General features: G+C 60.1%; 3 protein-coding genes and 1 long non-coding RNA gene across 10 annotated transcripts in view; 1 reads left to right on the top strand and 3 right to left on the bottom strand.

The window, feature by feature from the left end:
* Positions 1-216: 216 nt before the first annotated feature.
* On the bottom strand, positions 217-4,006 carry IFI30 (IFI30 lysosomal thiol reductase). Its single transcript, XM_026500524.4, has 7 exons — positions 3,673-4,006; positions 2,267-2,449; positions 2,105-2,179; positions 1,770-1,862; positions 835-987; positions 605-658; positions 217-512 (listed from the first exon to the last, which is right to left on the bottom strand). The coding sequence occupies exons 1-7, from the start codon at positions 3,796-3,798 to the stop codon at positions 450-452; spliced, it is 747 nt and encodes a 248-aa protein (XP_026356309.2). The 5' UTR covers positions 3,799-4,006; the 3' UTR covers positions 217-449.
* A 2,763-nt stretch (positions 4,007-6,769) lies between these two features.
* On the bottom strand, positions 6,770-19,176 carry PIK3R2 (phosphoinositide-3-kinase regulatory subunit 2). The gene is made up of 16 exons (XM_026500523.4): positions 19,072-19,176; positions 16,496-17,239; positions 13,680-13,772; positions 13,259-13,309; positions 13,046-13,177; positions 12,748-12,961; positions 12,119-12,204; positions 11,861-11,969; positions 11,675-11,773; positions 11,333-11,513; positions 11,115-11,240; positions 9,954-10,096; positions 9,550-9,726; positions 8,628-8,699; positions 8,280-8,450; positions 6,770-7,933 (listed from the first exon to the last, which is right to left on the bottom strand). Exons 2-16 carry the CDS (start codon positions 16,815-16,817, stop codon positions 7,726-7,728), a joined length of 2,184 nt encoding a protein of 727 aa, XP_026356308.3. The 5' UTR covers positions 16,818-17,239; positions 19,072-19,176; the 3' UTR covers positions 6,770-7,725.
* Positions 12,893-14,538, top strand: LOC130543605 (uncharacterized). The gene is made up of 3 exons (XR_008959076.1): positions 12,893-12,985; positions 13,522-13,635; positions 14,162-14,538. It is a non-coding gene; the product is annotated as an uncharacterized LOC130543605 (long non-coding RNA).
* Positions 19,177-20,254: 1,078 nt separating the features above from the next.
* Positions 20,255-23,385, bottom strand: part of MAST3 (microtubule associated serine/threonine kinase 3) — a 37,559-nt gene continuing 34,428 nt past the window's right edge. For all 7 annotated transcript variants that reach the window (XM_048226437.2, XM_026500514.4, XM_026500513.4 and 4 more), the window contains 2 exons: positions 23,165-23,346; positions 20,255-22,301 (listed from right to left, as the gene is read on the bottom strand). In XM_048226437.2, coding sequence (XP_048082394.2) covers positions 21,769-22,301; positions 23,165-23,346 — 715 coding nt within the window. In that variant the 3' untranslated portion in view covers positions 20,255-21,768. The remainder of the gene's footprint in view (positions 22,302-23,164; positions 23,347-23,385) is intronic.

Raw genomic sequence — 23,385 nt, 5'->3', positions numbered from 1 at the left:
CTCCTAGTCACCCTTCAAAACCCCAGCCCCAATGCTCCTATTCCCTAAGCAGAGCCTTCACTCCCTCTCTGGGCTCCTCCAGCCCTGGTGCCTCCCTCTGGCCCATTTCTCCTCCCCACCAGACAAGGAGTGTCTGTCTGGCTCTGCCTCTCCTAGAAAGGGGACTTCTCAGGGGTCCCAGCATCATGTCAGTCCAGGGGGATTTGCTAACTTATCAAATGAAATCACAAAATCCAGAAGTGTTTATTAAACGTGTTTCAATGTAGCACCATTCTCAGTGGGGTGAGATGCTTGATCTGGGGCAGGATTCTGAGTCTGGGCTTTCGTGGAAGGTGTGAAAGTTGTCTGGATGACGAGCAGCAGCTGCCGAGAATCAGGGATCAGAAGAAGAACAGGGACGGGTGCGCTCTTGCTCTTCCTCGAGCAGCTCCCTCCCGGGGCACCAGCGGTCACTTGAAGCAGACTTCCCTGTGGGAGCTGGCCATGGGTTGGCAGACATCTGGCTTCTCACCCTGGCGGAGAGGGCCGTGAGCTGGGGGTCCTGAAAGGAGCCGCTGCCCACCCCCGCCCCCCAGCGGATCCCTCCGTTCCCCTTCCGGCTTACCTGGTACAAGTGGCAGACGAGGCTTAGGAGCTGGCTCAGATCTTTCAGGGGTTTCTGCACGAAGCAAGACAGGAAGTCATACAGTCCCCCTTGCCACCGCCAACCCGTGCCCGGCCCAGAAGGGGCTGCACACGGCCTCGAGTCTGGCCCCTGCCTCCCAGACCAGAGGGCACATCCCACCATCCTGGTGCTGGCCTGGTGGCCATACCGAGGGCTGTAAGAGCTCTTACCCCATTGACGACGACCCAGGGCACATACTCGTGGGGTGGCTGCAGGGCATCTGTAAGCTGGGCATTGATGTGCAAGAGCTGGAGGCCGCGGTCCCCCATGGCGCACTCCATGATGGTGTCCGGGGACATCTCTGGGGCATAGATCTCCAGGCACTGGGGGTGCACAAGGGTTGCTGGTGAGCAGGAGCATTGCCTCAGCTTCCTCCGTGTTATCTCCCCAACGGTCCCTCCTCCAGCCCCTGCAGGGCCAAGCTCGTTCCTCCCTGGCAACAGGAGTCCGCAGTTTGGGTCCACAGCATAAATAGCACATGCTTAACACTTACATGAGTGGAGGCCTCCAAGGCAGGGGCTCAGGCTGCTCCTGCCTCTCAGAAGACCAGATCCGCAGCCCTGGACCCCTTACATTGTCTCATTTTCCTCGGAGCTTCCGTATGTGCTGTTCCCTCCACCAGGAACACCCTTCCAGTTCCTTCCCCAGAATCTTTCGAGTGGTCTCTCCTCCTCTGCCCTCCTCTGGCCCCACTATGACTCTGCAGGGCTGGGGGTGTCCTGGGGTGAGCCTTTTGGGTGGTCCAGATGTTTGATGAATGAATAAACTATTGGTGTCAGTGAGTCACTCCATTGGGAGTTGTTTTTCAAAATCCTCCAGAGAAGTAGGCGGGCCTGTCCTGTCATCCCCATACCCCAGATGAGGATCATGTTCATCTGAGCCCAGCTCAGAGGCACCTCCTCCAGGAAGCCCTCCTTGATCTACCCATGCCCCCCAAAGATCTTTGTTCCCTTCCTTTGGAGATTTGAGGCTTCCAGAGGGAAGGCCATTTTCCTGGGGCTACACAAGAGAGTGGTGGTCAGATCAGGACCTAAACCTGGGTCTGTCTGGGGACAGGGAAGACCAGTGTCTCCCTACCCGGGGCCAAGCGAGGGATGTTGCTCACCGGTTTCAGATTTTTCTCCATGTCATCCATTTCCTCCATGCAGACAATGGTCAGGAAGGCCAAGCTCTTGTCTAGCTGGTCCCACAGGCAGGCCTGTGGGAGAGGGGGTGGACAGGCAAGGGCATGAAGCGAGCCCAGAGCAGCCCTAGACCACTCCGGGAGTGACCACTGGTGTTCACTAATGAAGCGGGGAGTGAAGATGTGATCAACGAGGGGGGCAGGCGGAGGATGGAGCTGCTTCCAATCCCCTCTGAGCCTGGCTTTCACCTTCCTTACGACGGCAGTCGCCCCAGCTTCTGTGTCCCCACTGCTCAGAGACCCTGGGGGCTGCTCACCTCCACCTTGTTCAGCTTGCATTCCTGCTCACCGTGCTGGCATGTGAACTCCCACTTGCCGCTGACATTTTGTTCCTGCAAGGCAGCTAGGTGAGTGTTGGCCGGCCCACCAGGTGCTCCCTTCCCTGGCCTAGTGCCTTGGTTTCCCCAGTGCCAACATACCTGGGCATTTCCATAGGGCACCAGTGTGACATTGAGGATCTCCAGGACCATCAGCCAGGTCGGGAAGAGTTCTCGGACCAGGAAGGACCGGCAGCCGGGGCACAGCGCCTCGTAGTAGAGGCTTACGTTGACAGGCGGTGCTTGTGACTTCCTGGGGGGCACCTGCAGGCACAGGCCCCCAGCCTGTGCGCGAGGAAGGGGAGTGAAGGGATCAGAGTCCTGCTTGGTTCTCTTACAGCTACAAACAGTAGGTGCTCCATCTTGCACTCCTTTCAGATGGTGTCAGGTGGAATCCTGACTCTAAGGCTTTATTGCATCTCTAAATCTTCCTAAATCTGTTTTTTTTTTTTTAAAGATTTTATTTATTTATTTGACAGAGAGAGACAGCCAGCGAGAGAGGCAACACAAGCAGGGGGAGTGGGAGAGGAAGAAGCAGGCTCTTAGTGGAGGAGCCTGATGTGGGGCTCGAACCCAGAATGCTGGGATCACGACCTGAGCCGAAGGCAGACGCCCAACCACTGCGCTACCCAGGCGCCCCCTTAAATCTGTTTTTCTGCAAAACGGATGTGACAAAGACTTGCAAACAGCAGGCACTTAATTTATGAACAGCTCTTGCTTTCCTTCAGTGGAGGTGAAACCCCTTGCCCAGGGGAAATGGATGCAGTAAGGACTCAACGCATGCACATTTCTGGTCACCGCTCTCCATCCTGTCTTCTCAGAGGTGCATACCACAGGAGACTAATGCATGCTCATGTGTTGCCACTTCATCCCCAGAGCCGTGGCCCTGAATGAGCAAGGCCCTACACCTGGGCTGACCCCTTATTTATTCTTCCTCTCAAGGGGCACAGGTGAACCCCTCCCAAGCCCTACTGCTGAGGCGGCGCCTAATATGTGCTGACTTCCGGTTTCAGCTGCCGGGCGGCAGGCAGCCAGCGTCTGTGCAGCCATGAGCAAGTGGCTCAGACTCCGGGGCATCTGCTTGCCCCACTCCAGAAACACGCGAGCTCTTCCCTGGCCGAGAGGCGCCCAGTAAGCAGCACCTAGAGGGTCGGTGCCACGGGCCGAGTTATCTGGGCTTCCCCTGGACTCCGAAAGGAAACTCCATTCCCGTACAGAGTAGGGAATGTACACAGTAGGAGCTCAGTGCACCCTCGGGCGGGGCAAGCGGGGATGGGCTGGGGGACAGCTGAGAGTGTCAGACGCGAGATGGGGAAGTGAAACGACTCGGAGCGGGGCCACAGTGCCGGGGGTTTTCGGTCCCGACCGGGGCAGCGTCCACCCCCGCCACCCCGAACCCCGGTCTTTCCCGGCAAAATCTGGGGAGAGGGGAGGAGTCGCTGGTCCCGCACCACCCGCTGCCTGGACGCCCGTCCCCGCTGGCCCTCCGGCCGCGTCGCCGTCCCTACCTTGCAGGCGGCCGCCCCCTCGGGGAGTGTTTCCAGCGGGGACGCCCGCGCCGCCGCGGGGACCTTCGGCAGCAGCAGCAGCAGCAGCAGCGGCAGCAAGAAAGGCAGGAGGGGCGACGAGGCCATCGCGGCGGGGCAAGGGTGCGGAGGCGGGAGCAGCGGCCCGGGAAGGAGCCGCCTTTAACCCGGCGGTGGCCCAGCCCCCAGGCCGGACCCGCCTCCCGGTGCCCACGCCCCCGGGGGCTGGGGCGGGCGTCTCTCGGTGTCTACTGGCCTGTGTGGGTCCCCTTCCAACCTGGCCCCGGTCCTGACTCCCGCCAGGTGCTGGGCCTGCAATCACGAGGCCGTGGGGCCGCCCTCCCCCTCCCCCGCCCCGACCCCTCCGGGCCAGCAGAGCCGCCCGGTCATGTGAGCCTGGGGCCAGGGCGCCGCGAGCAGAGATGAAGTGGCGGCTTCCAAGACAGGGAGACACAGGGAGGCAGAGAGAGACGGGAGGGTCTCCACGGGCCCGCCCCGCGGACCGCTCTGGGGGCGGCCGGGGTGAGCCAGGCCCCCCAGTTCCTAGCCTGGGCACCTCGCCTCGCTACCCTGCCCTCTCTTACGCGGCTGATCCCCTGTCGGAAAGCGGGCAGGGATTGCGCAGCCCGGGCCCCCTCCCGCTGCCTCATCCTCAACCCATCGGACCTGCCCCCGGCGCCCCCTCCTTCTCTCGGGGTCCCCAGCCCCGACGCTCCAGTCCCACCAAGCGTGGTCGCGCGGGGCTGACTCAGGCGTCGCCACAGCTGGGGCAGAAAGCAGAAGCCGGCGCGGGGAAGGCCCCTCACTTCTCTTGGTCCTTGCATTTCTGTCTGAGGTGGGGGGTGAAAAGAAAGCTGGCCTTCCTTCTTTCCGCCCTCCAAAGCTCGAGGCTGTGGGGGGGGGGCATCCAGGCCCGCAGGGAACTCCCACGGGAGGAGCGAACCCCGGGTTGGGGCAGTCATTACCCGAAGCCTATACTGTGTACACGGGGTAGGCTGGCGGAGGGGGGGGGATGGGGGTGGTGTTGGTGGAGTGGGACCCAAACCTGCTGGAGTCACCTAGACCCGGGTTTGCCCCCGGACCGTTCTGGGCACCTCAAGCCATAGACCCTCAGCTATCCCTTCTGTCAAATGGGGCAAGAGCGAAGTTTGGGGAATAAAGCCACAGGGAGGGCTCAGAGGCAGTGGGAGAGTTGCCCCAGGCCGGGGTGGGGGTGGGGGCACCACTGGAAAGGTGTCAACACAGGACACTAATGCAGGCAGAGAATAGCCCGCCTGAAGGCGTGGAGGGTGGTGAGGGAATAACCCAGATGTTCAGACTTTGCAGGGCCTCAAATACCTCGCGTGACACAGGACCTGATCCCACAGGAGGAAACACCCACACCTGGCCCAGATTACAGCGAAGTCCCCAGTTCCCCAGCTCCTGTGTCTTCTTCCGGTCTGGGGGAAGCCCCAGCCTGCTCTCTATAGCAGCAGGCCCCGGATTGGGTCCACATGGCTCAATGATCCCGCCACCACCCTGTCCCTTTGAACCCTTTGCAAACCCCATTTCCTTTGTGCAGCCCCTGTAAGGCTAAGCAGCCCAACTCCGCAGAGTTGGGTGTGCTTGCCCTATGCTGGGCAGGACAGAAGCAATAATAAATTGCTACAATTTTTCCAGTGGTTACTAAGCACCAGCTCTAATGGATGAATTCATAAAGGTAACCTCACTCATTTGATTGTCCGACCCTCAAAAGACTTCCCCTTGGGGGTGGGGGAAGCAACTATTGACCCTACTTGGTGAGAGGAATCTGAGGGTCAGGGGTGGGGGGTGACTTTCCAAGGATACATGGCTGGCGGTTGAAGGCAGACACCTGGGGAGGCCATGTGAGGCCACGTGGACTGTTATCTTCTGTCTTCAGGCTCAGGGGCCTGGGGTCATGGGATCTAGAAAGTGACCTTTATCCTGTGTTCCCCCATGCGGTGGGTGAAGCCTGCAGGGGAGGTAGCATCTGGGCTGGGGTTACTCATGCGGCACCTCTTGATGGGGCACACAGCGGGGACAGCACTTGGGAAGGCCCGTGAGCTCTGAGGCCTAGGGAGGCAGCTCCTGTCCCTCTGAGCCCAGAGGAGGAGAAATGGATCAGAGAGCAGCTTTCTTCATTCACCCCCGGCTGCTGCAGGCAAGCTGGGCCCTGACAGGTGCTGTATGGGGAGGGGAGGGGGCAGAAGGCGTAGTCTTCCTTCTAAGGAGAGAAGGGCTGAGAAACAGGGACCCTGAGGAGGGGAGGGTGATGAGTGGTCCAGGTCAAAGACACCATGAGGCCCCAAGTCAGTGTTCCCCCGGGACCTGGGGGCCTGCATGTCAGGGCCAGGTGTGGAGAGAAGGGGTCAGAGGATAGTCAGCAGGGAGGCGCTGGCACCGAGGGCATTAAGGACATGGGGGTGGGGGCTCTCTGGGCAGCATGGGTGGGGTCATGCTATTGACCCCACCGGGCAATGATGAAGCCGCACATCAGAGGAGAGGGTGACTTTCCCAAGGGCCTGGCTGGTGGCTGGGTGCTGGGACTCAAGCCTGAGGGGCCAGGTGGGGGCCAGCCTAGGCACTGGTGAGAAGCTGGGCAGGAGTATGGGGGGTCTTGAGCAGGCCATGCTGTAGGGAAGAGCTCAGGGTTTGAGCCTCTCTGTCCTGTGACCTTGGACAAGTATCTCAGCTTCTCTGGTCACAAGCAGCTAACCTTGGGGGGGTGGGGGGGCGGGTTGTTGGCCTTCCTTGGCTACCTGGAATTAGAAACCCATGGGCCAGATCTGTGTGACCCTGTGAATGCTGGGGTCCCCAGCACACAGTGGCCGTGGAGAAGCCCCATCACCAACGACAGAAGCATCCACATGGGGTGCCTGGGGGGCTCAGTCATTAGGCGTCTGCCTTTGGCTTGTGTTGTGGTCCCAGAGTCCTGGGATCGAGCCCTGCACTGGGCTCCCTGCTCAGTGGGAAGCCTGCTTCTCCCTCTCCCACTCCCCCTGCTTGTGTTCCCTCTCTCGCTGGCGTGCTCTGTCACATAAATAAAATCTCAAAAAAAAAAAAAAAAAAAAGCATCCACATGTTCCATGTTTTATATCCGTATCAGTATCAACGTACCATACAAAACCTGCCGCCAGCCTAGCTGGGCAGGCAGGAGGGGGGGTCCGCGGGGAGTGTAGAAAACCAGGGCTCTCATCCCAAAAGAGGAGAGAAAAAAGGGCTTTACAGTCAAGAAAAAATAAAATCAGAACCCAACATGATCGAGGAGAAGCCTTGACTCTACGTGGAGTAGAAGTGCCGTGGGCAGTGGTGCGTCTCGCCGCCCCAGCAGCGGGGGCAGCCTCTATTTCTGGGAGGCCTGCTGCCGGGTGGGGCCGGCTCGGCTGTTTATTTTTAATTCTTTTCTTTTTTGGGGGGTACTTCTTGGCAGTGGCCCCTATGTGGGGACAACCAAGTGGTGGTTTCACTTCAGGGTTTAGAGGGGAAGTTGGGGTCTGTGGGGCGGGTCCCGCCCAGCCCAGAATGTCCTGGCCAAAGTGGTTCTTGGAAGTGGCCAAGTAAAGTTCCTTCCTGCCGTGACCCCAGGTCTATGGCTTAAAAATTGGGGCACCCAGGCTCGGGCCGCACAGCCCAGGGGCCTCTGTAAACATGGCAGGTGCAGCCAGGTGGGTCTTCGGGGACCCTGGGGGGGCCTCTGGGGGGCAGGGCACAGGGTTCGGGGTGGCCAGAGGGCAGTGACCACGGGAGAGGGGCGTATGGGGCCGGGGAGGCAGGACCCCCAACCCAGAGACACGGAGGGCCAGAGAGAAGGACAGACCGACAGGGAGGGAAAGAGATTGACAGGGAAAGACGGAGAGAGAGGCTCGGAAAGAGAAATGGAGAGAAAGAGAAATGGAGAGAAAGAGAGAGAGACAGGAAGAGACTCATCAAGAAGAGAGACAGAAAACCCAAAAGACCGAGCCCTCGGGTGGGGCTGCCGCCCCAGCCTCCAGGCCCAGCAGTGCCTCGGCTCCGTGCGGTCCCGGCGCTCGGAGGTCAACGCGCAGCGGGCGGGGGGCCGGGGCCGGGGGCGCGCACTGGGTGGGCGAGCGTGACCGTGAGCGCGTCGTTGTGCTGCACGAGCGAGGCGTGCTGGTAATGCAGCACGAGCTCCTTCAGCGACCCGTACAGGTTGTAGGGCTCCGCGAAGCCGAAGCCCGTGGCCGTGCGGTAGATGACGCAGTGCTTCGTGTCGCCGTCCACCCTGCAGGCGCGCGCAGAGGGGCCGGCAGTCAGGGGGGCTTCCGCGCGGTTCTCCCGGCTCCTGCTCTTCCCCCTCAGGTGACCTCCGCCCAGGACTCGCATTGCCCCATTTCCGGGACCCCAACCTGGTCCAGATGCCACCACCTCCTGCCGGAACGCCGGCCTAGCTTCCTCCCTGGCCCCCAACAATCCCTTCTGCCTGTGACGGGCATTGGGGGGGGGGGGGCTCCTTCCTGGCCGTTTTTCCCAAAGTCTAGGACATGGTAGGTGCTCCAGGAGAGCAGTCAGAAGGAAAGTGCAGGTCCCCAGCCCTCCGCTCACTCTTGGCGCCCCCACCAGGCACTCACACCACAGAGCAGGCGTAGCAGCCCCGCTGGCTGCTCTCCCGGATGAGGAAGGTACCATCCCGCTTGCCACTCAGCATTTCCTCAGCCTGTGTTCGGTTGATCTTGCCCACATACCACGTGCGTTCCTCATGGTGGGGGAGGTCATCCTCATCCTCCATCAGCGCGTACTGGCTGTGGGCGAAGCAGGGAGGGGTCCTAGTCATTCACCCCCAAGCCTCTGAGGCTCTCCTGCCCCCTGGATAAGTTTCCCCTCCCTGGGGAACTCCTACTCATTCTGCAAAACCCACTGAAAATGGCCCCTCCTCTGGGCAGCCTTCCCTGGCCCCCATCAGGTAGGTGTTCCCTTACTCCTCAGTCTCATTTTTGATCCCCAGCCACTCGTTGATCTTCTTCTGCCGGGCGCCTTTCTGGGTAAGCCACCTGCAGGAAGAGGAAAGGTGGGCTCGGTCCACTCTGCTGGTAGGGGAGCCGAAGCTGTAGCACAGGCCGGCCTGCATCGGGTGGGCTAGCGCAGCGTGGCTAGAGACAAGGGCGGGGGGGGGGGGGGGGGGGGGGGGGGTGGTACCTCCTAGGGCCTGTTCTCGGCGCAATGACACCAGCTGCCACAAGGGGTCAGCCTGGGCTTGCTCAAGGAAAGCTTGAACCTGGGGATCTTCCAGGGCGCCCCCTACTTATTCTTACGTGTCTGTGAACTCTTACTGAACCCCCAGAATGCGCCATTCCAGCAAGGTCTTATCACTACCGGAGGTTGAGGCCTGAGGGCTGCACGGCAGTGTGCCTTCACACAGCGCAGCGGTTTCGTACCTCAGTTTCCCTCAGCTGTTAAGGGGCAACTTTACGAAGAACGCTGAGAAGACAGACTGAGCTCATGTGTAAAGGGGACTCAGCACAGTGGCCGGCACACAGCAGGAGCATGTAAGCACGTAAGGCAGGGGTGGGAGGGAGCTTCTCGATGAAGCCCGTGCGGAGTCCTCCAGTTGGCACTCACGGAGTGGATCCTGTGGGAGGCTCCGAATGACCCAGCCCCATGGGACCAGTGCTCCCATTTCATAGACAACTAGGAGGCTGAGGCCAACTCCCAGGGAGCCCTGCCGAGGGGGCCAGGAGGGGCCTGGCTGAGAGGGAGGGGGCTCGTGGACAGGTGAGGGGTCTCAGGGGCAAGGTGGGGCCACCTGGTGGTGAAAACACAAGCGAGACACCAGCAGAGACCGCCTCACCAGCTGTCCCCGAACCGAGGGGCCTGCAGGTGAGCACGGGGCCAGGCACTCACACGAGGTACTGGTCTCGGATCTTGCGCAGCTGCATGAGATCTGGCTTGAGGCTGTTCATGCGCTTGTCGATCTCCCGGTTGTCTGAGGCCTGTGCCCGCAGCTCCTGCTCCAGCTTTGTGCGGCTCTCATGGATTTCAGCGATGCGAGACTTGAGCCGCTCTGAGTTCAGCAGGATCCTGTGGGAGGAGCGGCTCTGAGGCCTCGGATGGCTCCCAGCCTCTAAGCCTTTGTGCATGCGGATTTCCCGAATTGCTTTTTAGTGAACTCCCACTCATCCTTCAATGCCCATTTCAAATGACCCCCCCTTTTCCTGGAACTCAGGATGCCCCATGTTTCCTTTCTTTCCCCACTTGTGCTGTGCCAGAGCAGGGTGGGGTAGAGCAGGGCAGAGGAGCCGACTCACCTCTGCATCTCTTTCTCATTACCCTCACGTCGGAAGCGCTCCAGGTATTCCTTGCTACACTTCTCTTGCGTCTGGCCCTGCTCTTCAAAGATCTTGATGGTCTCATTGAAGGCCTCAATTGCCGTGCGCTTCATCTGCAGTTCCTGCGGAAGGGGGTGAATCTTAGTTTCTGCCGAGACTCCTTGCAGGTCCCTCATGAGGGGTGAAGGCAGGTCCCAACTCTGATATGAAGACTTTGCTCGAGCTGTTCCCTCTATCAGGTGCATCATTCTTCTGGCTCCAACTATACCGAACGAACTGCTATTCAGCCTTCAGAACCCCACTTCCCAAACCCACTCTTCCTTTAGATCCTCTTTTGGGTATCTTACCAACACCCAGATCTGTTAGCACTGCTGAGAATTAAAGACAAATCTAGTTGCGACATACAGTTCATGGGCTCCCTCTCAGGGTAGACGCTTCGTGGAGTACTTTCTACACATCATCTCGTAGAACCTGCCAACAGGCTCCTACAAAGTCAGAACTATTAACGGGGAAACCGAGACTCGGGCCCGACGCCACTTCCAAGATCCTGATGTTCATAACCAATCCCAGACAGCTGTCTTGTCCACTCAGAGCCTCAGTGGATCCATCAGGTAAAAAAGTGGACAAGAAAGAAATTTCTAGGGGATAACAGGGGAGACGGAGATAGTCTCTGCCTGGGATGGGATGTTTGGTCTAAAAGAGCTACATCCCAACTTAAGAAAGCAATTTATTAACAGAGCCCTTGTGTGATGAAACCATCCTCCCCGTCCCTGTTTGAAAAGACGCTGCCCTTTCCCATGACTTCCTGACTCTCTATCTCTGTCAACTCTCATCAGGTTATCAGCTAGCACTTTGAATAACAACCAGGTTGAAGGGCAGACACAGACCCACAGCCCCAGATTACAGTTCCAGATGGGGAAAGTGAAGCCCAGGGAGACACCTACGTAACGTAGGTCCTGACTCGGCTGCTCCAAGGGGAGGGGGAGCTGGCTGGTGCTTTCTCATCAGTTCTTTTTTGTTTTTTTGAAAACATCGGTTTCTGTTTTTAGGGCAGCCCTGGGCACTACATGGCTGCTCTGTGACCTGGAAGCAGACGTCTGCCCCCAGGGCCTCACCACTGCCCCTCCGTGCCTGTGGTACCTGGGAGGTGCGGGTGTACTCCTCATAGAGCTGGTCATACTCGCGGCTCTTGTCCTGGTACTGCTGGTGGTAGACTTTGAGCTGGGCACCCACCGCCTCCACGCTGTCCTCCTTGACGATCTGGTCCTGGGGACAGCCGGTATGATCAGAGAAGCTGCCCGGGACACTTACGCCCGAGGCTGGCGCCGCCCTCCCTGGCTGCCACGCCGGCCACAGACCTGCTGGTACTTGGACACGGGGTAGAGGAGCCGGGTGTCCAGCTTGGCATTGTACTGGGCCAGTGACTCATGGCGGTAGTGGGTGATGAGGTCCACAACGGAGCAGAAGGTGAGTGGCTCTGAGAAGCCATAGTGCCCGTCGCGGTGGAAGACTTTAATCAGCTTGTTGTTCCCGCCTTTCCTGGGGGCGGGTGAGAGGGGGGTCAGCAGCCAGGGGGACCCCCAGCCATCCTGGCTGACACTGCACATGTCCCACTCCCCACGCAACCCCCGGTCCTTCTAACCTGGTGGCCTCCCTCCCAGCTCTCACACCCAGTCACCCCTGAAGGGACAGGCCCCCACCTGAGGGTCAGTGTGTACTCCCCCTGGATCTTGCTAGATGCATCTCGGACCAGAAAGGTGCCATCAGGCGTGTCCCGGAGCTTCTCGTTCACCTCCTCCCTGCGGGGACACCCAGGATTGGGCACCCGCCCAGAGACCCTGCCCTTCAGGCCCTGCCCGCCACATGGCCCCCTTCCACAACCCTACCTGGAAATGTCACCCCAGTACCACTCAGCGTCCTGCAGGGAGGGTGGATTCCCCCCATTGGCCAGGCCTGCAGGGGCAGGCTTTGCCTTGGGGGGTTTAGGCGGCAGAGCTGGGGGACAGGAAAACAAATGCATATTGAGTACCAAGTGTATACTGTGGTTGGCTCCTACTGCAACAGAGCTTGTGGATACCGGCAGGGCCCCGAGTCAGCACTCATGGCTCCCAACAATAAGAGATCATGTGGGGAGGGGGGGTCACCTGGGGGTGCGACCTCCTGCTCCTCCAGATGTTCCTGAAGCAACTTCTCCACCAGCAGCACCGGGAAGTCAGGGCTGGACTCAGTCCTGGGGGGGAGGGGAGTGCAGTGGGTAGGGCCTGACGTGCCCCGGGTCCTGCACTGGGTTTGCACGCCTGGGGCAGATGTACGGGAAAGCATGTGTAGGGAAGAAGGGCAAATGGCAGGCAGGTGTGGGGGGCCAACTCCTGTTTATGTACATGCAGCAAGCACTCAATAAATGTTCGTACAACGAATGCATAGGAATCCGGCACCTGGGGTACGGGGCGGGGGGGGGGGGGGCGCCGGGGGAGCAGAAGTGAAGGTACAAGTACCACCGACGTGCCTTCTGTCTGGTCTAGGTCCCATCACTCCGCCTCAGGCCTGTTGGGGTCTCCCTGGAGCCCAGATCCCACCATTGCTATCCCTTCTTACAACAGCTCTGGTCTCTTAGCCCCAGGGCCCTGTTCACACTCCTTTAACTCGGTCTGGACTCCTGCCTGAGCCAAGACTCCGGGCCCTTCCTCCATTTAAAGCCCCACCCCTTTCAGCTCCGGCTCAGCCCCGCCCCCTTGCTCCTCAGGCCGGGGCCCCGCCCCCTCCGGCCGCTCACCCGTCGGGCGCGCCCCCTGGCGGCGGCGAGGGAGGCGGCGCGCGCAGCAGCAGCAGCGGCCCGAAGGTGGCGCCCAGGGCTCGCACGGCGGGACCCGGAGCGGGGGCGCGCCGGGCCAGCCGGCCCAGGTGCTGGAGCAAGAAGCGCAGCGTGAGCGCGCGGTGCAGTGGCAGCGTCGGGGGCTCCAGCGCCGGCCCCACCGGCCCCGCGGCCTCTGCGGACAGACGGCCAGGGCAGGGTGAGCCGGGGCCGGCGCCCGCCCGGCCCCGTCCCCACCCGAGCTTCCCGCCAGGCTCACCCCGCAGGGCCCGGCGCGCCTCGGCCGCGGCCTCGGGCGTCACGAGGGGTGCGGGCAGCGCCAGCAGGAAGCCCTTGACGCCGTCTGTCAGGGCTGCGGCATCCCACTGCTCCACGTCGCTCAGGGACCAGTCTGCAGGTGCAGGGGAACATGTTGGCCGTGATGTCCGGGCCAGCTGTCCCCCCACCCCTGTCCATCGAAGCTTCCCCTCACCTGTGCGCGGGGCTGGCAGCTCAGGCCTGTAGAGGGATTCGCTGTCTAGCCCTGGGGAGAAAGGGGAAGGGGTGGATCAGCTCTACCCCAGGTGGCAAGCCCAGCTCTCAAATGCTTCCTGGATCCCTTGTGGGGCCTGGGATGGCTACTCATCCTCCCAGAGATAATTGGGGGTGGGGGGGAGAGGGAAGGGAGAGACAGTGCCAGAGGGCACAGTACATGCAATGGCAGGTCTGGTGACCACATTCCCATCCACACCCTAGGAGTCACTACTGCCACAACTCAACACGGAGGCCCAGAGCATCCAAGCTCAGCTTCTTTCCATGCCCAGTTGAGTCTGGCAGCCCCATGAGGGGATGAGTTGCCCATCAGCAGAGGTAAGCAAGCAGCATACAGGGGTTTTAGGTGGGCTGAGGCTCACCTGTCCGCTCAATGGCCTCCACCAGCTTCACCAGGATGGGGGGAGCCACATCAGGTGGGGAGAACTGCTCTGGCAGGTCGGGGAGTGTGAGGCCTGGCAGAACGGGACAGCATGTTGGTGGGGTCCCTGGAAGGACCCCAGTCCCTTTCTTTGCCTACTGGCCCTCAGCTTGGGGAGCTCCAGGTAGGGTCTGGTCTAGGCAAGTGCCTGGCATCTGTACCACCATCCTAGGGAAGCCAAAACCTGGCTGGAGGGGCTGGGAGAGCTGAGTTGCTGGTAAACGATTTTCTGGGTTAAAATATCAGTTTACACAACTTCAGAGACCAGGTATAGTGGGTTGATTAGTGTCCCTCAAAATGATATGTCCACATCTTAATCTCTGATACCTGTGACTGTGACCTTACTATGTAGATATAATTAAAGAATTCTGAGACAAGATCTTAGATTTAGGGCTCTCAAGCCAATGACTGGTGTCTTTATAGACGAGAAGGCCATGTGAGGACAGAGGCAGAGATTGGGGTGATGCGGCCACAAACCGAGGAACACCTGGAGGTACTAGAAGCTGGAAGAAGCCAAGAACCATCCACTCCTAGAACCTCCAGAGGGAGCGCGGCCCCCGATTTTGGACTTCGGGCCTCCAGAACAGCGGGGAAGTAAACTTGCTTGAGGCCCCCGAGCTTGTGGGAGTTCATGAGAGCAGGTTCAGGGCGCTACCATGGCTTGCGGTGCCACCTGGGGCACGGGACCCACCCCCTCTGCGCCTCGGTGTCCTCAAGTAAGAAACTGGCTTACGTGTCCTCTCTCCCTCCTTAGCGGGAACAACAAAGTGGCTGAAAAGAATAAAAGGACAAAAATCCCTCTGCGGGTCAGAACACCTCATTCCAAGGACCTTCCTCCATTCTCTAAGTTGTTTTGTTTAAAAAAAAAAAAAAAAAAGTATGCCCCCCCCCACCCCCCCCAGCGGGCACCAGGGGCCTTCCTGGCCCTGCGTTCCTCGCTCCACTGGGCCCTTTGTGTGCAGGCGCGCTCTGCCTGCACGGCCACCATTTGGTGCGGCTCCGGGCCTCGGCAGGGACGCCCTGGCATACAGCAGGGGCAAGCCCAGGCCTGCGGGGCCTCCCTGAGTGATGGGCCAGGTGGTGCCTCAAGCTGGAGAAAGGCCCAGCTAAGTCAAAAACACTAAAGAAAAAAAAAAAAAAACGGAGAGAGAGAGAGCAAGGGGAAAAGAGGTGGGTGATGGGGCGGAGGAAGGCACAGTTCTGAAATCTGCCTGTGACGAGCTTGCAAAATGGGGAGGGAAGTCTCCTCAGAATACGTGTCACCCCCACTTTATGGATCGGGAACCAAGGCTGAGAGAGGGAGCAACGGGCGCCCAGGTGACACCGACGTTTGGCACCCGGTGTGGGGTTGAAAGGAAGAAACCCAGGCAGCCACAGCATGTTGCTGGGTGGTCCTAGGACTCCAGAGGGGCAGGGCCTGAACGTGCAAAGGACCAATCCTTCTAGTTGCCAGACGAGGAAACTGAGGCCCGGGGAGGGCTGGCCCCAGTCGCTGTCACACAGCCCTGGAAGATTTAGAGGGCGGGGCCGGGCAGCCTCCAGGAGTGGGCATGTGTGTAGAGGCTGGACCGAGGCCAGGCAGAGGAGGGAGGCGGCTGTTACCAGGGGGGAGAGGCAGATTTTGGCTGGGAGCCCGGATGGGGCCGCCTCCTGCTCCTCCAGGCTGAGGCGGGACGTAGGCCCCGGCCCTGGAGGCACCAGATGCTGCAAACCCTAGCCTGGGTGCCTCCCATCCGGCCCCATGCTGTGGCGCCCTGGAGTGACCCTCTTGGGGCACCAGTGTCCCTCTTGTGCAAAACCAGGCAGGCCAAAGGTCGGGACCATGGCACTTCCCAGGGCCTTGGCCTTCACTGGGGGATGGACCTTGAGTGAGAGGTTTGACCCCTTTGCCCCTCGGTCTCCCCATCTGTGCGCGGGGCCTCCCTGGGTTGCTGTGTAGGTTGGTACAGACTACCAGGCACTTGGCACTTAGCCTCCTCCCCAAAAGCTGAGCCTCAGTTTCCCTGGCTGGAACCCATGCACTCTGCCCAGCATACAGCAATTTCCACACACCCTCAGTGTCCTCAATTCATCACTCCTAGCACATTCCTCGGAAGTGTAGATGGCCAAGGCTCTTTGGGGAGGGATGTGAGGTCCTCATACCCCAGTGTGCTGCATGGCCTCAAGGGATCATCCCATCCTCTTTTGGCTTCGTGGCTCCCTTCATTTTGGAAACCAGATAACAAAGGGGGTTTCTCAAGGGGCCCTATCTGCAAACTGAGGGATGAAGCTAAACTGAACCTCTGAATCCTACTGAACACTCTCCATTGTCATCAAAATCAATCCCACAGAGTCCCTGAGGCATAGCTGTTGCCCTTCCCTTCCCAGTCGACTACACTGGCTGTTCCCCAAACCTGCCATTACATTCCTACCTCACGGCCTCTGCCTTTGCCGTGCTTGCTGCCTGCAGCCCTTCACCCCCAGCTCTCCCCGTGTGAGGCTCCTTCCTCACAGCATGTTTCATTACCTAATCACATTCTTGTCACTTCTTGAACCAGGAGCCCCACAAGGGCAGGGCCAGGCCTATGTCCACCACTGTGTTCCCAGTGCCATGAATTGAGCCCAGCCCTTGACAGCAGTGCAGTCAACGCTTGTCGACTGACCAAATGGGCTTGTTCCTCCTCCCCTGGAAGACGTGCCATTGCCTCACTAGAAAGAAGAGGAAACTGACGATCTGAGGGGACCCCGTCCCTGCCAGGGCCCCTGCCTGCTGCTCACCTGGCTCAGGGGGCCCATCCCGGGGCCTGGCGGGCAGTGGGCGGGGGCCACGTGGACGAGGGCCAGGCCGGGCCAGGGCTACAGGACCCAGGAACTCGACGTAGGTGCCGGGGAAGTCGCCTCGTTGCCGCGTGCGCTCATTGAGGCCAGGCATCCAGCCCACGCTCTGTGGGCAGCGCTCGTTGCCCTCAGCCACGCCCAGCACCTGCAGGGCTGCCCGGCTCACCACCAGCACGTCGCCCGGCAGCAGCTCCAGGTCCTCTGGCCGCTCCCGGCGGAATGGGTACAGTGCACGGTACTGGAAGCCCTCAGCACCGGCCATGGCTGGGCAGGGTGGGGTCTGGACGGTCAAGCTGCTGCTCGGGGCCCCAGTGGCCCCATTAGCTGGGGCAAGGGCCGGGAGGGTCCGCTGAGTCGGCCTGGGGCACTGAGACCACTATTTCTACTGAGAAGTTACAGGTGACCACGGGGGTCACTCACACCTTGCTTTCCACCATTATTCCATGACCCTGACATGGGTCACTCATTGCTCGGTCCACCATTCGTCAACTGGTGGGAGGGGGTCGGCAGCGTGGTCTCAGGTCACTCAGCCGCTGCGTCCCCCCTCAATCCGTAGGGCAGGGCCAGGCTGCTCACTCCCTCACATGGGGGGCCATCGGCGCCCGAGGCTGGCGGCTCTTCCGGCTGCGCCAGACGAGGGGGCCGAGGGCACAGGCTGTCACCATGCTTGGCCAGGACGCCGACCTAAGGGGAGATGGGCAGGGTGGCATCAGCCAGGTTGGGCTCCTCCCACCCCCACCAGAGATGGGCCCATACATGGGGTCGGAATCCCCTGACTCACTAGGTAACCTTGGGCCAGTCCCAGCCCCTTTCCAGGCTTGTTTCCCCAGCTGTAAAATGGGTGTAACAACAGCCCTCCCTTGGGGTCACTGGGAGCAGAGCTTCCAAGAACCTGCCCCAGGCATAATGCATGCTCAGTAAACAAGCTCTTCATTGCCCTTTCATTAGAGATGGAGAAACTGAGGCTCAGAGCAGGGAGGTCTTTGTTGGACCACTCAGTGGGCCAGGAAGCCAGGACTCATAAACCGAGATCCACCCAACCTCAAGGCCCAGAACAGACTGCAGGAGGCAGCAGCCACATGGCTAGATGGTTGTACCCACAGTGGGTGGAGTGTGATGGGGAATGCTCAGGGTACTGTGGGAGCCCCAAGGAGGGGCCCGCCAGCTAAGCACAGAAGGAGGCAGTAAGGAAGCAAAGAGGTAGGAAAGCAGGTCTAGGCAGAGGCCCCAGCACAGGCAAAGGAATAAGAAGTGAGTTCAAGGTCTCTGCAGGGGAGAAATGAAGTGGGGGGACGGTATCCGGGCTTGGCTAAATGAGGGGCCTGGAGTAGGATCTCAAAACACGAGGGGGGTCATGGGAGACGAAGGGGACCTTGGCCCCAAGGCAGACATGGAGCCAGGAGAGTGTGAATGGGCATCACAGCTGCCAAGGGAGGAGGCTGCTGGATGCAGGGCGATGCTCAAGCCCCAGGAGCCCCAAGTCTTGGGGAAACAGCCCACCACAGATAGCATTCCCCATCTCAACCCTGCAGGTTCAGTTCTCCTGAGACTGGGCAGTGGGGGAAGGCGTTCTTTTCTAGAGGGCGGGTCTTCACAGAGGACAGGAGACAGCACTGGGTAGAGGGTAGTACGTGCTAGGGCTTGACAGCGGGAAGTTGCTTGCCAAGAGTTCGGGGTGGCTCTATGAAAGCCACCGAGCAGCGACCACGCTTGTCCTCGAGTACCAGAGTGTCCGACCACGCTTGTCCTCGAGTACCAGACAGAGGGTCGGGGCTTTATCCCCCCGACCACGAGAGCCCCAGAGGGTGTCGGAGCAGGGAGCAGAGGCTCCACACTCCGGGGCGCCCAAACTTACCCGCTTCTGGCCCCCTTACTCCCATTCTACAGGTGGGGAAACTGAGGCCCAGCAAGGGGCCATCCAGGAAACCGCCTGGATCCGCTTGCCTGCCCGCCTCCGCGCTCCAGCATGCACAGGTTTGCACACGCCCCGGTGTGTGCGCCCGGGAGCCAGCGCTCCCCGAATCCAAGAGGCGGGGTGGAGGGGTCAGGCCTGGCCTGGGGCTCGGCGGCTGGACGCAGGGCCCGCGCGCGCTCATGCGTATTCAGACGCGCATTCGGGCCTGCGTGGACCCAGCAGCTTAGCCCGGGGAACGGAAGTGGAGTCGACCCCCGACCCTCCTGCATCCCACTATGTCCCACACAATGCCTGGGTGCCCCTCATTACTGCTCGACGCCCCACTCCAGGCAGGGCCTCTTTCCATTCGGGACCGCAGCCCCAGCCTCTTATCTCGGCCTGGGGGCACCCCATTCCTCTCCCACAGTCCCGGGCAGGCAGCATCGCTGCCAGGTCGAGCCCGAGGCCTCCCTCCCGTTCCCTGAGGCCCCCAGTTCCCGCGGGGCGCGATGCAGCTCGGCGCTCGCGTTCTGACTTCCACCGCGGCCCCACATTCTGCTTAAGAGCCCCGCATTTGAGCGCACGCCAGCCCAGCCCGCCACACCGGCCGGCCTGGACTTACCTGGTCGCGGCCGCCACCGCCGCCGAGGCCGCCGTCACACCGAGCTGAGCCCGTCCCGTGGCTCCACCGCGGCCGCCGTCGCCGCAGCCGCGGGATCCCCGCCTCCGCCACCACCGCCGCGGTTCCGAACACCCGGGCCCGCCCCCGGCGGAAATGGCCGAGCGCATTCGGGCCGGGCGGGCGCAGCGAGGCGGAGGCGGAGCCTCGGGACAGCCGAGTATTTGCGGAAAGAGCCGAACATACTCCCGCGGGACTGGCGGGTAGAGGATGCCACGAGATCGTCGATCATTTCCGGAAACAGCCGAGCGCAATCGGGTCAGCTAAGCCTTTACCTGGGCTCAGCGGGGCTTTGAGATGCCCGAGCGATTCCGGAAGTCGCCGAGCGCCTTCCAGCTGGACTGATGGAACAGGGGCTGAGCCTCCGGACTGCGGAGAGTTTTGGAAAGAACCGAGTGTGCTTGGACTCAGATAGAGGCCCTGGAAATTTAGACCCAGAGGCTGACCATCAGCTTCCAGAAATTGCCAAGAATGGATGACTCCAGAGGGCAAGTGAGGCCCCGAGCTCAGGGAAGAGGAGACGTTGGGGTGGGAAAGGAACTCGCTACAGAAAGCTGAGCTTTTCAGGAAAGCGGAATAGGCCGGGATTGAAAGCGTTTCCATGGCAGCCTAGAGCGTCCGGAAACAGCTGAACGAACTGCAGGAGAACACGCCCAACAAGGACCCAGATGCGGACGATTGTTTCCGGAAATACCCGAGGACACTCGGAAGCGGGGGAGTGGCCAAAGGTTTCTGGTACTATCCCTAGAGCTCAGAAGTAACCCAAAGCACTGGAGCTGCGCTGGGCTGGGCTGGGCTGGGGGATTGGGGCGGGGCCGGTTATGGGGCACAGTCCAAGCAAAAACCTATATAGAAAGGACACAAAGATGGTTTATTTATTTTATTAACACAGCGCAGGGCCCCAGATCGATGTCTGGATGATTTTAAGGGCAGAGCCTGTGATGGGTACTCAGGAAGAGGGCAGTAGGAGGCCAGGGACCCGAGAAGGCCTCAGGGAGAAACCTCATTGAACTCCTATGCAGCCTACAAAACCCCTTTAAATGAAGCCAGTTTTCACCCTGTCCCCACCGCACTCTTCCCTCACCCCTTTCTTTGCCCCGCACAAATCCAGACATTGGACTTCCTCTTTGTAAATGTGGGCTTTTATTCACTGTCAGCTCCAGGATGGAAACAGGGAGCAAGTCATGCACAGCCTTGGTCTAGCTCCAACACCAGCCAGTGCTGGGCGGGGGTCTCTGGGAGGGATGCAGAGTGGGCTGCAGTGCCTGGAAAGTGCCCTCACCATGTGGGACACAGTGATCTTGCCAGGCACCTCCAAACTGGAAATGGAGGTTCGGTCTGACATGCCCAGGGGGTCATAGCATCCTAGGGAAGAGAGCTGGAGATGACTCAGGCCTGGCTGCATGATTTTTACCAGGTGACTGTGAGACAAGTCTCCACCCCTCACCAGGCCTCAGTTACTTGTCTGTAAAATGGGGATGATGACACCACCTGCAGCCTTCTCAAGGCTGGCTGAGGGAGAAGCCACGAGTAAAAGCGTTTGGCATAGAGTAGATGCTTAATAAATAGTCATTGGGATTAGTTTTGTAAACACAAGGAAACTGAGGCACAGAGCGGGAAAGCCATTTTCCCAGAGCCACACAGGGAAGCCAAGATTCAAACTTGGGCCCCATTGCCCCCCAGTTGGGTTTTCTCACTTGAATTTCATTCTAGGAAGGCTGTGACACATTGAGGGACACCCCCTGCCATGGGGTGTTTCAGACACATCATGGTCAAGAGCTCACCCTGGTGGGCATCAAGCACATGAAATCTTGTGCAGGGCAGATATTCTCCTGCCCTGGCAGTACCCTTGGAGTCCTGAGTCTCCCTCCCAGGGCATCAGTGTCACCCTCTGGGATCGGTGACCCCTCTGCCTAGATCTGGTGAACTCCTACTCATCCATCAAAGTCCCAGTTCCTACATCCCTTCCTCCAGGCGGAAGCCTTCAGGACTAGAAGCAAACTCTAGCAAGACTGGCCTAGGGATGGAGGCTATGATAGTGAGAAGTAGCTTTCAGAATCCAGTCCATCATCAAGATTGCTTGTTTTGTGGTAGAGGGGAATCATTTGTAGACCCTCCAGGTCATATCCAAACTGGGCCCGGACAGGTAAGCCTGCCCGTATCCCCTCAAATCAGTGGGTCTTGGGCCAAGATGGGATCAAGTAACACAAAAAAACTAAAAAATACAGAAAACCTAGAAAACACGAACATACATGACTTGTCCAAAGTGCTTCCTTCTCAGCCCAGTGGGGCAGCGTCTGCAAATGGGTTTCCCAGGTGCAGGGGGCAGGACCCAGGCAGCCGCCTTCATATGGCGACTCAGTCTACCTATCGCTTATAAAAAGTAATAAATTAGTCGCAGGGATTTGCTGCTATTTACAATGCCACCCTTGTTCCCCGTTCCTGCCCCTACGGCCCCTGATCTGCACCAGAACACAAGGGAGGTGCTGTCTCCGCCTTCCAGTAAGGACCGAGATGGCTTCTCGCCTTCCAGGTGTCATAGTCTGGTGGCTCAGTCTCCATCCAGAAGTCACCTTATGGAAAAAACATTGCACAAAAAAAGCCCAACTTCTAGGCCAGGGAGAGGCCAGGTGGGAGGGATCAGTCCTTCCCGGCAGGTCCAAGGGCTCCCAGCACAGCCTCTGCACCCTCCACGGCAATCTGTGGTACGGAGGTGAACGGCCCCATGGCCTCTTCGGGCGGCTCATCAAAGCTCACCTCCTGCACCGCCTCCTGCTTCTTGAAGGAGTCTCGGCGCTCGGACAGGTGTAGCCGCCGCATGACCACCAGCTCTGAGTCTGGCCCGCGGCCGCGGCGCCCCAGCTCCCCATCCAGCCGTTCACCCGAACCTAACTTGTCAGCTGACTGGCCCCGGCGCAACCGCGGAGACCGGGCGGGTGCGGGTGGGTGCCCGGGGAGGGGAGAGGGTGAGCGGGGTGGGGGCACAGGCACAGGTGGGCAGGCCAGTGGGGAGGGCGGGATACTGCTGGTAGACTTGCGGCGGCCGGTCTTGGGGCGGGGTGGCCCGAGCTTGGCGGCCAGGCCATGCAGGGAGCTAGGGCGGGTGTGGCCAGCGGCAGCAGGAGAGGCAGGGCTGCTGGAGCTCGGGGAGGCACTGGGAGGGGATGTGGTGTCTGTGGGTGACAGATGAGGGTCAGGGCCACCAGCCTCAATGTCTCCAGCCTTGAGGTGGGGCTCTGGGGCTGAGAGCACCTGCCAAAGCCCACGCCCTTCTCCGTGGCCACCCAGTATGCCTGCTTTTCTTGCCTCCTCTTCTGTGTGCAAGTTGTTTCCTTGGCTTAGATCTGGTGAACTCCTACTCATCCATCAAAGCCCTAGTTCCTATCCACCCACTTCACATCTAATGGCCTACCAATCAATGGGCCAAAGACATGCTCCACCCCGTGAAGTCAGGGTGAGCCAGAGGGGTAGCAACCAGGGTGCCCAGGCCTCCTGGAGGCCTTCCCTTCTTCCCCTTTGGGTTGCCCCAGCCTGTTCCTCCCTTCAGCTGGATGCTAACCCAGTGGGGCTGGGGGTGTCTGTGTCTGGCTATCTCACGGTCTGGGGGTGCTCAGCATTGGGCCAAGTCATCATCCTTTCCTGCCTCAGAATGATCTTTCTAAAACTCAGACCCCTCTAAAACACCCCCTTCTCCAGCTCACACACCCTCCATGGCTCCCATTTGCCCAACAACATAAGCCCAGCTCCTTGGCCTGACCCATCTCCCAACTTCCTCCCTCCCCAGCCTTTCCCTGCTTTCACAACCGCACCCCCCCAAGTCCAGCCCCCGCTGTTCTTGATGCTCCCTCTGTTGGGTACGCTCTTCTCTGCTCCCACACCTTTCTCCTACCACCTCCAGGCTGCCCGGAAAGGCCCTTCTGGTCACCCCATTTCCTACATCATGTCATTCCCTCCTTTAAACCCTGCTGGCTCGCTCCATGGGGCCAGGCACCACAGACCTGAGCTGCCCCGGGGTGGCCCCGGGGAGCACACGTACCTGCTGGGGCATCAGGAGCTGGGCTGCGGCAAGGCGTGGTGGGGCTGGGGGAGAGGCTGTGGGTGGGCGACCCCGGGAGGCTCTCGCTGGACGACAGGGAGTGGTGGAGGCCGGAAGAGAAGCTGCGGCTGGTGTGCAGCACGGAGGACTGTTTTGAGATCTTCTTGAAGAGCGACTTCCGCCTGAGGGTGAGAGCCCCGATGCTTCAGAACCCGCGACCC

This window comes from Ursus arctos, unplaced genomic scaffold (assembly GCF_023065955.2).
Source record: "Ursus arctos isolate Adak ecotype North America unplaced genomic scaffold, UrsArc2.0 scaffold_14, whole genome shotgun sequence".
NCBI classification, from domain to species: Eukaryota; Metazoa; Chordata; class Mammalia; order Carnivora; family Ursidae; genus Ursus; species Ursus arctos.
The sequence above is the reverse complement of the archived record's forward strand: the minus strand, read 5'-3'. Positions and strand labels throughout refer to the sequence as shown.